The sequence below is a fragment of the Mercenaria mercenaria genome, chromosome 6 (assembly GCF_021730395.1).
Source record: "Mercenaria mercenaria strain notata chromosome 6, MADL_Memer_1, whole genome shotgun sequence".
Lineage (NCBI taxonomy): Eukaryota > Metazoa > Mollusca > Bivalvia > Venerida > Veneridae > Mercenaria > Mercenaria mercenaria.
The window spans coordinates 30,355,700-30,371,341 of NC_069366.1; the positions used below are offsets into that span (position 1 = coordinate 30,355,700).

The 15,642-nt window shown below is 35.2% G+C and overlaps 1 protein-coding gene across 1 annotated transcript; it reads left to right on the forward strand.

The window, feature by feature from the left end:
• Positions 1 to 1,692: 1,692 nt before the first annotated feature.
• Positions 1,693 to 15,411, forward strand: LOC123550226 (uncharacterized). Its single transcript, XM_045338656.2, has 6 exons — positions 1,693 to 2,111; positions 5,015 to 5,183; positions 9,679 to 9,923; positions 10,273 to 10,389; positions 14,510 to 14,775; positions 15,065 to 15,411. Exons 1-6 carry the CDS (start codon positions 2,027 to 2,029, stop codon positions 15,326 to 15,328), a joined length of 1,146 nt encoding a protein of 381 aa, XP_045194591.2. The 5' UTR covers positions 1,693 to 2,026; the 3' UTR covers positions 15,329 to 15,411.
• Positions 15,412 to 15,642: the final 231 nt, after the last annotated feature.

Sequence of the window (15,642 nt, forward strand, 5' to 3'; positions counted from 1 at the left end):
CCTTCCTCGGTGTATGTTTGCTTTTCATACGCTATGGTATAAATACGTACACGTACATCATGTAGAACAATAAGATCAGAAGTCAAACATTGTGACAGTAATACATGTAACACTCAACCCGCTTTCCCAGAACGGAGTATTTCCTCCCATTTTTCGGTATTTCGTTTTTTTTTTTTTTGCTAATATTTTCTCCGTTCCGTTTAGAAACTGATGAGACATTAAATAAGTACGATAATAACTTATTGACATACATGATGTCTCAAAACTTGGAAGGCTTTATCAGTAAAGAATGGGTTATCAATATAAATGAAATAATAATAAAATGAAGCATAATGGATAATGACATGTAAATAACAGCTAAAAACATTTTCATTTCATAATTCATTTCGTGATAGTTATATTTCGTACAATGTTGCATATTTTAGTAATAAAATGTAGTAATATTATCATAATAAAGTCACGACCTTATCCCATTTAAAGTGGAATTATACGCATATTTCAAGTAAAAATACAGCACAAATAAATATGTGTGTAAAAAGGGTGGAGGAAATTATAGTTTTTAACCCAGTATACCAAACTCTTCCTGTTACCATTACGAAATAATAACTTTTTAAATATGACTTTTCATATTTTGACTGGGGCAGTCTTTTTAAGAAAAGTCAAACTGCTTACAGGAGTTGCTTCCCTTCAACCTCAGAAATCTATGCTTATAGGTAAGGGAGATCATTGCGTACAAGACTGAAGAAATGAATTATTTTTTATAAGTCCGATTTCTTCATTTCTAAAGCATCACTTTCAAATACTTATGCGGCATTATTGTTAATTAAACACATTTAAATGCACAGCTACTGAAAACTTGTTTTTATAAAACATTCACCAAAAACACACTACGTGCTGTAAGATGCGCATAATGCCACTTTAAGCAGAATTTGTTATTTATTTCAAAGAGATACTCGTTCTCGGTATAAATCTAAATCAAGGGACACCCGTGCTGGCTAATGATTTAAAACAAAGTCACTTCTCATCATGGTAAAAAACAGTGACAGTCTGTCGCTTCTTATATTCCTGTCCTACTTATAAAATATGCTCTGGATATTTTAAATAAAACTAATACTTCTGGATTTTGTTACATAGTATATCAATCTTAATATGTGTACTTGAAAAAAAATATACTAAAAACAAGTCAAGAAAATCGAAAGATATCCACAAAAATAGATGCTGGTACAAATTTGCCGTTCATTTCTGATAGAGTTGGGGTTCTTTCATTTTACCTTTCTAGGTGCGCAGATTTCATTTTTAGCAAATCATGCACATGTGTGCCCTAAATTTGTCTGTCCTTTTAAATCCTGTTTAGTACGAAACTATTTACATATGAATTAGCGATAAAATTTACATTTATATTTCAGCAACTTTTCGTAACAACTGGTACAAAAATACTTATTTGTGTCAAAAGAAATTATTTTATCTACATATTGTGATAAAAACTTCGTGATGAATACAATTGTTCAAGCTCTTCACATATAGACTGTAGATTATCGACGGATATATGGCTAATCCATATTGTATTATCATAAAGTAAATATCTTTATTAAAGTGATAATAAGATAGAAATATGAAGTAATGAGGACATTCTTTGACAAGTCCTTTCTTTTCTCAATCCACTTATATCTGCAGAGTCTGGTCTAAGTAGGGGACATTTTAGGGTCACAGATAATGTAGATAAATGTACAGGTGTGCAGGCTTGTTCATATCCAGTTTATTGAAATTTGGCATTTAAACATGTTTTCAAATTTATATCATTATTACTGCTTTTAGCAATGGTACATAAACATTGACATCTTTATGCATAAAAAATCATGTAAAAAAAAAACAGGCGTTTACGTAAGATACTTTTAAAAGAAAGGTTTTTACTTTCTAAAACATTTTTGCTTTAAAACTTAACTTAAAAAGACAAAAAGAAAAAAACTTACTGAGGCATAGTGTATTCGTATTTAACAATATAAAAGGATTATATATAAGCAAAACCATGGAGAGCGCAGGACGATGGTTTCATTTGTCTCTCGTAATGATGTGTCCGTCCGTCTGTGTCGGTATATACCTCATATCGGACTGTAAGTATTCTTTGCCTTAAGTTTCTAAGTCCACTAAAATGCAAAAAAAAAATCACACACCAAAAACGCCCGTATTGTATATGTATGTTCTTAAAAAAATTAAAAAAAACCTTAAAGAAAGAAAGTAAAATTTCTATTAGTTTCATTGTGTTTAGCAATGTAATGCCTATAAGATTCATGGTATCAAGCAAAAAAGACGGTTTTGACACAATGGATTGGACAGATATTTTGATTTCATTAACAAAGCATTAATTAAAAATAATGTATTTATTAATAGAGCCCACTGGCCAACTGGCCTTATAAAAGAGATTGTTTTTCTCTTTACTTTCTCCCACGTACATTCCTTTTATATTCGTTCCTCTTCCACTTTTTAAGTATTTTTCGTCTGTACAAACTTTTATCAAACATCCTTACATCTACAATTGATAACAAAATGTCAGTGGCGATATATGATATACCCTGAATGTAAAGTAGTTATGAAACTGTTGTATACACATATTTTAAGTTGATATGTTGTTTATTATAGGTTTTGTTACTTATACTCAATCATGTGAATGTAAATATACAATCCCTAATAAACGAAGTGTAATTGCGGCCATACCATTGGCTCATTTACTATGCTGCACAGGTGGCCGTATCATACGCGGTTGCACTGTCAATTGTATATTGAAAAAAAATTGCCGACATTTGGAAATAGTGATGTAGTTAGCATCTGCACGGCAAGTTTATTTTTCAAGTATCTGCTCGGATATATAGGTATGAGACATTGACTAATCAGGTCGCATTATACCGCATATCAACATCACATTCCTACAACTGAGAATCTGCTTATTTTTTGTTTGTTTTTGGGTTTAACGCCGTTTTCCGGCAGTATTTCTGTTATATAATGGCGGACAGTTAACCAGTGTTCCTGGATTCTGTACCAAATAAAAACCTGTTCTCCGAAAGTAGCTGCCAACTTCCCCAAATGAATCAGAGGTGGAGGACGAATAATTTCAGACACAGTATCTTTTATGAAGGCGTCACGGAGAACATTCGCCTCGCCCGGGGATCGAACTCACGACACCGTGATTCGTAGATCTGTGCTCTCCATATAGAGCTAAGCGGGCGGGCTTGACAATCTGTTTAACAATTGTACACTGTGGTTATGGCAGATCAAGCAATCATACAACATCTAATAAATATTCAAAATTTGCTAATCGCTTACTTCGTTTACGAGCATTTTATGATACATCAAAAATAGGAAGTAAACAATATCAACTTTTCATGTTAAATGTCTAACTGCATGTGGTAAAGACTTACGTAATGTTTGTTATTTGCATAGTGTTTCTTTGTACAATTTCCTATAAAAACAATTTCTTAGAACTAGAAAAAGTACAAATGTATTTCACTTGCCAAAAACATTTTTATTATCTTGATCTAACGCGCATCAATTGATGGTTTCTTGTTGTAAATCAAGTGTTTCGTAACTGCTAACTGTGATGATTGTTTTGCACTTAGGCAACAAATGTGTGAGTTTCTTGCGTCTGTCTTTTACGCACGGTTTGTGAATATTGTCGTATCCCAAAAACATCAAATGTAAATGTGAATCTAGAAATTATGTTGAAATAAAAGAAAATACTCGTCATATAAAAGGAGTAGTGTATTTCACAGATATTCAACGAAGTGCAAAAGTTTATAAAACATACAGATAGGTTTAAATAATACATAATATTAACTACAGACCAAACAACATCTTACTAATATCTGACTAAATTAATCCACCATTGTTCAAAATTATATAAACGTTTAACATCTCGTGACAGTCGCAGACAGACAGAGAGCCTCATGCCATCACATCGAAAGTGTTCTTTTTTTCCTTTGTATTTTTCTTCTGTTATCTTTTTTCTTTTTTTCCTTTTTTCATCATGAATAAGTGCTCTCATCTTCATTACTTTTTTTCTCTTATAAACACTTGTAGTATATTATTGCTCGAGTGTATATGTAGATATTTTTTGTGTTCGTTTTTTCTAACTACAGCTTAAGGGAAGGACAGTCTCTAATGTTGTCAGAACTTGTTGTCCAACCCTTTTGCCCTTTGATTATGTATGTTTGAATTGTAATTGTAATTGTAATAATATATCAAAGAGCAATAAAATATTATTAAATCAGTAGGGTATGGTGGCTGGGTGGAGTAAGAAGGATAACAAATTAAAAAAAAAAAGAATCTGTACAACTGGTTTGCAAAAAGAAGACTTCTAAACGTTTACTGGTCAATTATAAATATCTGAATTTACAACCGCAGAAAGAATATTATATAGAGGATATTACATGAGTGTCTTTTCATATTGGATTTATTCAACGAGTTTAATAAATTCAATGTGGAAAGTCACAAATGTAATATTCTTTTTATCACATGTTAGCTTTTCCTGTTGAAACATCAAAAATTCTACTTTCTTTTACTATGTAAACAAGTCAATTTGACCAACGTCTCCTATACTATAAATGACGTCGACGTCAAAGCTTTATTACACTAGTGTATTATCATTTTTATGTAATGGCTTTATTACACTCCCGCGACGTCAAACATGTGATAGGAGACGTTGGTGAAATTGACTTGTATATAAGTTATATAGTAAAAGAAAGTAGAATATTTTATATTTCGACAGGAAAGACTAACACGTGATAAAATTAATATTACATTTGTGACTTTCCACATTGAATTGATTAAACTCGTTGAATAAAATTGACAAAATGATCGACTGAGCCTCGCATTTTATTATTTTTATTCAACTCGTTTAATAAATTCAATATGAAAAGGCACTCATGTAATATCCTCTATATAATCTACGTATCGTAGAATATCAGATAAAATAAGAAAAAGAATTATCAAAATCTGATAATTATTTCGTTTACTTTTTCAGATTATATGGACGATGGATGGCCATCGGCGTTCGGGCAGGTATGCGGAAAGTCCATCGAAGATGACTGTCTTTATGTGAACTCTCACCTAAATTCCTTAGGAATTTTGAATTACGACGACGACATAAATTGTACGGTACAACTTAATGCCGGAAATCGGCACGGGGCAAGGTAAATAATATTACAAAACTGACAAAGAGAGTACAACGAGAGAATTAATAATAGGGGAGACAAGATACAATTTAGTTAAAATAGTATGTGGCGAATGAAATGTTAAATATTGCAAGACTTTCACACCCAAAGATTCAATTTCTAGGATTTTGATATAAATAAATTTATTTTATGTTTTTCAGTGAAATATAGAGTTTTCTCAGAGAAATAAAAATGATAATCTACAGTTTTGAAACAGTAGATTATCATTTTTATTTTTCACTTTTTTCCGAACTAGTTCCGGTCCTCCGTCGCGACTGAAGTCAAATTGTATACCGAGCGTTATACCGGGGACCAAAATGACGATGACATCGTTAAAATGACGTCATTTGCGTTATGCTTTCACTCGTGAGCACCAAAAAAGTCATTTTCACTCGTGGCTACGCCACTCGTGAAAATATCAGTTTTTGATGCTCACTTGTGAAATAAAATTGATATTTCACTGAAACAAACAAATATCCTCTATGTAATTTTTTTCTAAATAGAAAATATGCTCGCTGTCGATTAGTGCCGTGAGATGAAGAATTCGGCTTATAATGTATACATTCGATAGTTGCGTTACTCATTTGTGGGTCGCGCCCTCGGGTCTTTATAAACCATCGTAATTACGTTAAGTATAGGTTAATAAATGGGAGAGCGTGCCTTTGAGTGTTTAATGCCTGGCAAGGTGATAAAAGCCCGAGGCTTATAGCCGCAGGGCTATATCTTCTTCAGGCCATTATCACTCAAAGGCACCGCTCTCCCATGTATTTACCTGTTTATTACATGTTTACCTATAATATAGTAAGAAATGTTTTTTTTGTGTGTCATTTTTATGGGTAGATACTTGCATCTTCTGGCACAATAAATTTCAGCTTTTCAGTTTCTATATTATTTGTATAAGAGTCTATTTACTGTATAATATCAAATACCTGGATAGTTGTACTTTCTTGCTTATTGCATAATTTAGGGATAAAATACGATATTTCACGAAGAATACACGATGGTACGCTCAAGATGATAAAATAAAACGGAAATATTCGCTGTTTTACCTCCACGAAACGCCATGACGTCATTTCTGTTTACAGACGTTAATTTCCCGCGCTAACGCCAGGGCCATTATCGATAATGGCCCCGGGGCTTATTATGATAATGTGATAATGCATGACGCAATGCGATAATGGGAGAATTTTCAACACAAATTTGTTACTATTTATAGGTACTCATGTAATAAATCGTTTAATTACCCTGCTAAATTTCTATAATGAACTTGTCCATCTTACAGTTTGGACAATACCATTAACTGTTAAAAGGGGTGCTTACCAAAAAGATACTGGCAGAATAGCGAACAGTGCAGATAATAATGAGACTGCACGGATGTGCTGGCTGATCATGATCTACACTAGTCACAAAGGCAGAATCAGTCGTGTCCAGCATAATAAGGGTTATCAAATAAAGGACTACAACGAACAAGATAAAAACAGATAAATGAAATGTAGGCCCTAATGAATACAAAAACAATTACAAGGACAAACTGTACATTCTTTCGTATGCGTCAGACGCTGACTGATATGAACTTAATGCTTACCTGGTGTAACACTGATGTAATATAAGTGGAGAATGTTGCTGATATGTCATGGCAGATACATCAATGCCAACATGCTAATTTTAGTCTTCCTCGTGTCAGGGATGTGTGCAAAAATGTCATGTCCTTGGAAAGTACAAACGTTATACAAGTTATACAATATAAAGAACCTAATGCCTTTGAGTGATAATGGCTGGAAGAAGATATAGCCACTCGGCTATTACTACCTTGCCAGGGCATTTATCACTCAAGGCACTCTCTCCATGTATTTACTGTTTATAACAAGTTTACCTTATATATAGTAGAATGGAGGTTTTTTGTGTCATTTTTATGGTACTTGCATCTTCGGCACAATAAATTTCAGCTTTTCAGTTTCTATATTATTTGTAATAAGAGTGTAGGCTATTACTGATATAAAATCAAAATACCTGAATAGTTTTTACTTTTCTTGCTTATTGCATAATTTAGGAGAAAAATACGTTATTCACGAAGATACAACATGTTACGCTCAAGATAATAAAGTAAAACTGAAATATTCGCTGTTTACCTCCATAACGCCATGACGCATTCTGTTACGACGTTAATTTCCCGCCTAACGCCAGGGCCATAACGATAATGGCCCCGGGTTTTATATAATTTCTTGCATTCTGAACGGGGATTCCGTATTTTTACCGTGCTGGAAAAATCATCTTACACCCGGGTGTAAGATGACTCCGTGCTGTAAATGACGTACTACGAATTAACATATATGTAGAAAATTATGTAGTAATTTATATTTTATTTTAAAACGGAATAAAAATTCAATACCTTGACAGTTCCTATTGGTTTCTGATAGTATAATTTCTCGATTCAAATCACGTTTATTTTATCAAAAATTCATAACGTTACACTGCAACTGATAAAACAAAACCGGAACTAAACATTGTTATTTGTTTTGAAACGTCATGACGTCTTTCCTGTTTACGGACGTTGGTTTCCCGCGCTTTGTTTAAATGCACTGCTATAAGAAATAGTTCTAAAAAGAAAACCGTTCGACTGATTTTATTTTCATTATTTTATCTTGATATCGGTATGCAAGAAAAAGATTCTGTCACTGGTTATAGGTGCAGATGGGAATATCCGGCTCTCGGGTAACTGTTTAGGCGGTAACTCGGTAGGAACCTCGTTACCGCCTAAACAGTTACCCTCGAGGCCGGATATTCCCATCTGCACCTACAACCAGTGAAAGAATCTTATAGTGATAATGCATGACGCAATGCGATAATGGGAGAATTTTCAGCACAAATGTGTTACTATTTATAGGTACTCATGTAATAAGTGGCTGTTACCATCTTTCAAATTCAAGACTGATATTACGATACTGGTTCCAGGTCATTTGACATCATAATTTCGATTATTTTTCTTGAACAACAGGGCAGCCATTCCTGGTGATTCTATCTATGCTTGTCGGATGACGCTCGTGCTGTGAATGACGTCTAACTGGATAAGTGTCAAATACATTGATAGTAACTGTTGCCCTTTATTCCTCGTTTCAAGAAATGTTATATTACAAAAATACATAACGTAACGTTACAAATAATAATGTAGGGATATAACGCATGTTTTTTTTTTTCGTGTCATAACATCTGCAGAATCTTGAGGGATTGGTTGGTGCCCGAGCCCGATAGGGCGAGGGTACCAACCTTTCCTGAGGTATTCTGAAGCTGTTACAACACAAAATGAACACGTGTTAACGCTATTCTAGCATAAAACGCGTATAAAAATAATAAACGAATATATTATCCCTCAACGTCATTTTAAAAATTTCCATGAAACGCGCGGGAATGTCTGCGTTGTTTTTTTCACGTTGACGTCATTTCCTTTTGAATTATGCGTTTTGGGGCCGGAATGCGTTTATGTTTTGATACGGAACGCGCATGTATAAAAAGGTGTTTTAACAGCACGTGAGCGCGAGAATCTCTCTGTTAACATCCGTTTTCTCTCCTGTCAAAACACCCCCTAAAAGAACAACAATTTTATGCTTACGAAATAATGTATAGAAAAACCGGGTTTAACGTTATTAATACACGGAAAGAGGTTATACGTCCGCGGAATAGTTTCACGAGGGCGTAGCCCTAGTGAATTATTCTGGCGACGTATACCCGATTTTGTGTGTATTAATTTCGGTAAAACACTTTTTTGTTATACATTATTTCGATTCTAATATGCCCTTAATCTAAAACAGTAGATAAAATATAGCAGTGCTCTTTCTTGGTTGCAACAAAAGCATTGACGTCATCGCACGTTAACGTGACGTCATTATAGCGTAAGTGTGTTTTAACAGAAACAAGCATATTAGAATAGAATACTAAATAGGAACTATTCATTGTTGTTTGCAGTAGAGTAATGGCGTCAGGTGCTATGAAAGAAGTCATTCGTTTTATATTTATTTTCTATATTGTATGCAAAGAAAGATTATTTTTGAAACTACAATGTCAAAATACAGTTATAATCTGGTAATACTACCTGGTGCTAAAATGACAAATTAACTTCTTCTTTAGAATAGATGCTAATTTTAGAAAATGTCAAAATATGTCAGTCATGAAACATTGCTTGTTTCCGTATCTTCCGTTAAATACATCTTTACGCAGCATTAAGGCCGATTTGATCGGATTTCTGACCTCACAGTGTCAAAATATTGACCGATAGTAAAATACAAAATCTAAAATATAATGTCTAACGTCGTATTTTCAAAACATCATAGTCTAGATCTACGTCACAAAGACAAAATGTCTGGTGCCTGTCGTCAATGCCATCTCGTTATATATATATCTAAGTTGCGTTAAATGAAAAATTTATAACTATTAACATTCCGGATGATTATTGTGCACGTTTTTCCTTCTATTTCTTCAGGTATAAGCTTTCATTCAAAAGGTTCGACTTGGAGTATTCGGAAAATTGCTCTTATGACTCTCTGACGGTTTACGACACAAAAGTAGCCAACATATGTTTTACGGCCCCCATCGACAGATTTTGTGGCAACACAGCTCCCAACCTTACTGGGTACCCGACTCAGCAGTACATGACTCTCAAGTTCCAGACAGACGGAAGCACTGGCAAGAAAGGGTATAGGATAATGGCGACACGAACTCTTCCTTGTAAGTTGTCGTTACCATGGTTACATTTGTACGTAAAATATTTTTGAATGTTCTAATGTAGATAGTATAGTCGTACAGAATATTTTAATTTCTGTTTCGTCGATAGATGCTACATTTAGTTTTTATCTGGACGTTGATCTTAGTTAGCAAGATCGTCATTAGGTCACTGGTTAGAATGACACGGAATTTTTACGTAGTCAATAACCAAGACGGCAGAAATTCATATGAAAACGATTGACTACAGCCACTTATCACAAGATTTGAAAAGTTCCCTTTTTATGTCAGTAAAATAACGTTTCTGCTAAAAGTAATTCTACTTGTCTCCATATATTTTCTTTTCGACTTTAAGATCCATGTCATGACGACTATTTTCACTGCAAGGCAGAGAACCGATGTATAGATGGAAGACTTCACTGTGACGGTACAAAACAATGTGACGACGGGACCGACGAGGACGGCTGTTCCTGTAAGTATGTCTAAAGATAATACATATGCTCCCTAAAGCAATATTTATACTCGTAACAGTCATTTTCCTTACAGTTAAAGTAAAAGAAATATATTGTTTGGTAAGTTTGACAAAACTCTGTGCTGCTGTTGTTTATGGCTGTGGTGGTGGTGATGATGATAATGATGTTAATGTTATTGCTGGTGGTGGTAATGATGATAATGATGATGATGAGCAGCAAAATAATCATCATCATTTGCATACTGAACGCTATCTTCCTTTTAGTTAACGGTCAACGTAGTTGATAATTACATGTAAATACGGCTTTGTCTAGATCTGCACTTAAATATTATACAAACCGTAGTCACTAGATATACCGCAGACATCTGTTTAAGAAGTCTCTCTGTCTCTTAAATAATGATATATTGATGGGCATAACCCATTAGTTTCCTGTTTTAGACATATTGATCTGCAATTAGCAGACGGTCTAAGCGTTTTACATTACCTCATAATATCACTCTTGAAGAAACAAATTCCCGTCTCAGTCATATCTAATACAGTGCTCGATATTAGACAGAACATTATGTCAGTATAAGTTGCGGTTTTCATAAAACTGACGGGTATTTCTCACTGATTTCCATCATTCATCAAAAAAAAAAATCTTTTGCACCACTTTTGTCAGCGGAACGTACACTATGGAGAGGTGAATACGTAGTTCAAATACCTCACATATATGTTTTACAACCTAACTGTGTTGACTCGTACCCGCATAGGCAACCCTAATGATTAACCCTTGGTTGAAGGATTACCCCATGCGAGGGCCGTTCAAAAATAACGTTGATTTCTGTTGCCCACGGTAAGTGCAATACAAAGTATCAATATCAATATTTAGTATTTTCGCTGATAGCTGTAGCGCAAAGAACGTTATCAATGATAACCACGGCTGCGCACAATCGACATAGTCGCTTTTTATCTGGCATGATTTAATTCGACTGTTAAATTAAATGTTCTCACTGGTGGTCCACTTACTTACAATGACGCCAAAGTGCAGCAAGACACCCAAGCGTTGTGCGTTGCAGTTATGGAATCATTCGAATATTGTTGGCGGAATGATACAACGTTATGAGCGAAGCGAGTATTGCTGTTTGTAACAGACGTAGGACGTTATCAGATCGCAGGGGAAATCGGGCAGTTAATGAGTTCTGTTGATATTTTTTGCATCGCTGACTGGAATTTATATGTTAATAATGCATGTGCCACAACAATATTCGGTTGTCCTTGCCTTGAGGTATCTTCACCTAAAAGACCTTGAAAGTAGAATGAGGAAATAAAAAGTCAATGACTCGGCGTTAGCGTCAATATGTGACCATGCGTTGGATAGAGACCGACCACTCATGACACGTGCCTTGTCTGAGATGTTTGATTTAAGAGTTGATACTGTTTACAATATTTTCACCGAACAAAATATGGCCCAGGAATTATTTATGACACTAAATAAAATGCTATTAATTGATAAAACATTTAATGAAAGCAACCTGCAAGAGTTAGGATGTCGTTGAAATATAGTCACTGTTAATGACTGTTTTCGAGGAAGCATTGCCGCTAACAGCATGATCATAATCACGTAAAATTTGCAGCGACGCTGTTACAAATGTTTGTATTGTTTAATTTGCTTCAATAAAGTATATAAAAGCCTGAGACAAAATCTACGCTATTTTTGAACAGCCCTCTTACATAAGAGGAATAGAGTGCAAAAACACTACGTAGAGAAACATTGATACTTGGGAATCATCATTATCATTGAAATTAGAGTTGTCGAGATAACGAATTTGCCAAACACGCTATCCATAGATTAACGTAAGTTTTGTAATCTACGGTGTTCCGTTAGGGCCAGTGCGTACTGTCTCTATATTAACGCGAAGTGCGATTGTAAGATGGCAAAGGTACGATGGTATATAGAAACTTCGCGCTTCGCTATCTTACATTTGCGCTTCGCGTAAAGCTTAAGAGAGGACGCAGTGTTCTAGTGATAACATTGTCTGACTAAAAAACCAGGGATCATGAGTTCGAGCCCCCCGCTTCTTCAGCCTAGAAAATACTAACATTGGGATAAGAGTCCCGTGTATGGGTGTTTTATACCTGTCACGCTAAAGAACCAGGGAAGCTTCTAGAATAAGAGTGTCCTCTGTATCTTGCACTATGCTCCTACGATCATTACTTACGTTCTTCGTAAGAAGTCGCCCATATGAGTTACCAGTGGCGACTATAAATAAGCTTACATACAAAACAAAAAACAAAAAAGCAAAGGTATATAACAAAGACGAAGCGCAAAAATAAGATGTCGAGACTAAATGCAGTTTTCGCGATTAAATATTAAATATGGGGGCACGCGCAGACCCTGCCAGAACTCTGTAGTTATCTGCTATTTTCCAAATCTGCTCCAAGAAGTACAGTGCTATACGATACAGATGTCCCTGGAGGATGTATGTTAGGAACACGCGACATGTTGTTACTATCTAAGGAACCATATTTTATAGTTAGCACACGAGGCAATATAGGATACTTATTTTGCAATTAAACTTGCTTTGCACGAGCACGCAACGGAAACAGTACTGGGAAATCTAGAAGTACTTGTCGCCTGCTAGTTTCTATCATTATTTGAAGTCAAAACCAGCATGTTTAGTAGGGTTACGTAGTGCGTGCAACATTTCGGAAAAAAATGTTTCAGTCCCGGTATCCCGAATACATGGGTTTTATACTTTTTAATGCAAAACGTCACGAACTCAGACTGCTTCTAGTATCTTATTTCTTTATCAAAATACCAAGGGTCTTGATGGTCTGCTTGTACATGTGTTTTGAAAGTCATTCAAGTAGATGGAATAATCTGCCGCTATGCACTGAACTAAGTTGTGTAACCAGTGACTATAGTGCGCTAGTCAGTCTGAACAAAAAAAACACAACAAAACACGCACACAACATTTTAACCTAATGAGTTAAAATTTCAAAAAAATACCCAACTGACTAAAAGATATTATCTAGTACGACCTTGTTCAATGAGTTATGAGTGTGTACGTTACTGTATGTAACTCACGCACGTGTATAAAAATCGCAAATTAGTCGGACAATAATACCATATGATTTGTTTCTTTGCTCTTAAATTTTGTAATGTTATGAGTGATGATAGTGTCTGAAGAACAATACCCGAGTTTCTGGAAAGATTATAAAATCAGCAGAAATATTGATTACTGTCTCAAAAACCATTAAATAACACTTGTGGTGTAATTATCGGTGAAGTGAACTGACAATTGACTTTGAATATAGTTTGTCTGTATGTAATAGGGAATCGATCGATCCCTCTACGGTAACATGCGATATAATCCGAATGAGATATACTATCGAATTAAAAAATGTGGTCTTCCGGCACGTGCACTGAGCGTCTGTCTTAGGATTTTTTGGAAGAATACGCTTTTTCATTGTGCGTAATAAGCGTCGACATAACTTGTCTGAATAGCAACGTCTTGCACATCAGTACAAATATGGGCAGTATTGTTTTTTTTTATTCCAAAATCTGCTTTTAAATTGATACAAACGCATATTTCTGGGCAAGCTGATGGACTGTAACGATTCCCGATTGAGGCATTGCCTTATTTCATATTAATGTTAAAGTGACAGTTTTTACTGAACTTTTAACCAGAAAAAAACTTATTTTTGAGGCACACATGTTTTGGCATAGCTTTTGACAAATCGCCGTGGGTACAAGCAAAAGAAAGTCGAACTCCCTACGCAATGATCGGTATCCATATACTCAGTTCCAAAAGAAAGTGTGCACTTTTTAAGTTTAAATATTTCAAAAAATTCCCCGACGTTTTTGTTTCATTTTGTCATACACTAACTCTCAGGTATAACTCAAAATCTAAAATGCACACCAATTTGTTTACGAACTGATTTAAATTTTGGTACCAAACATTATAAGTTTTCATGAAAATAACCGAGAAAAAATAACAGAAAACTAGGTGCACACTTTCTTTTGGAACTGAGCGTACTTCTAAAAAAGATATTGGTCTGTTCTTTGGACAGGATAGATTTTCTTATATTTGTATTTGTTTGTATCATGCATGTACATCTTAGGCATTTTTTTCAGTCTGGGAAAAACTACTCGGTGGTTTTCTAGCACTTGGAGTTTCCGGCATAGTTGGTGTCTCCTTTCTTGTAGTTGTTTTATGCACGGGGATCTGCGTTACTGTATGTGTGTGCACGTGCTGCAAGAAACATTGTCGATGTGTGTCCAAACTCTGCGACAAGTGCTGCAAACCATGTAAGTCTGGTGACAACAAAGTGAAGCCGGAGACCGGAATGGTCGAGGGAAACAAAAGAAAGGAGAAGGGTGTAGCCGACAAAGGCGAGGAGGTAAGGGTTGAATTTTAGGCCATTAAAACAAGCATGCTGGAATCATGAAAACTTTTCATAATATTGGAACCAACTATGTTAAATATTCAAGATTATTCAATTGTGTCTTCAGTTTGTACAGGCATATTGACAACAGTGTAAGTAAATGACTCTATGCAGATGTTCAAAATTTCTACGTTAAACATCAATGTCCATCACAAGTATTTTGTCAGCTACTAAATTTGCTGTAAATAAATTTCATATCGGTGAATGATATCTATAGATACACAGTATAAATCTCATCACCCAGGTTGAGATAGCCGATGAGGTTGCAGTCAAGTCTCCTCACAATACTGGCGCAGTGTCATCCAAATCACCAATTCCCGACCCGCCCACCGCCGAAGAAAATCCGCCGGCAAAACTGACAATAGTTGCAAAAACACCGCTACCATCCGACGGACATGCGCTGTCATCAGCCTCAGCAACAGGTGTTGTATCTGACAGCCATGTCACGGAGACGGGAATGACATCGACATTAAATGTCGCCGATAGTACTGTGACCAAGGTGGACTAATCTATTTAGATGTGGTTGACTTTATTTAGTTTCAAAAACGTTTTGTTATTCAAAGATTTCATAATAAAAGCTCCTCAACACTGTTTTATGCTCTTAATTACCAAATGTTTAAGTAAGACTTGAACGCCAACACTCAACGCTCAACCACATCCCCCCCCCCCCCCCCCCCCCCCCCCCCCAAAAAAAAAATGTTTTAATTTTTATCCACTAAGTGATTCTCTATAATGGCTGTAATATGTGAGTTTGAGTACGCTTGGTCCGACTGGACAGTATGATATCAACCTATGAAAAAGTCAATAATTGTTTTATTACAT

What these genes read in the sequence shown, in the direction of transcription:
- LOC123550226 (XM_045338656.2), top strand. Translation starts at nt 2,027, where the DNA reads ATGGAGAGCGCAGGACGATGGTTTCATTTGTCTCTCGTAATGATGTGT. An exon ending in CGACGAGGACGGCTGTTCCT is followed by an intron (nt 10,390 to 14,509) that starts GTAAGTATGTCT and finishes CATTTTTTTCAG; the next exon opens with TCTGGGAAAAACTACTCGGT. An exon ending in TAGCCGACAAAGGCGAGGAG is followed by an intron (nt 14,776 to 15,064) that starts GTAAGGGTTGAA and finishes CTCATCACCCAG; the next exon opens with GTTGAGATAGCCGATGAGGT.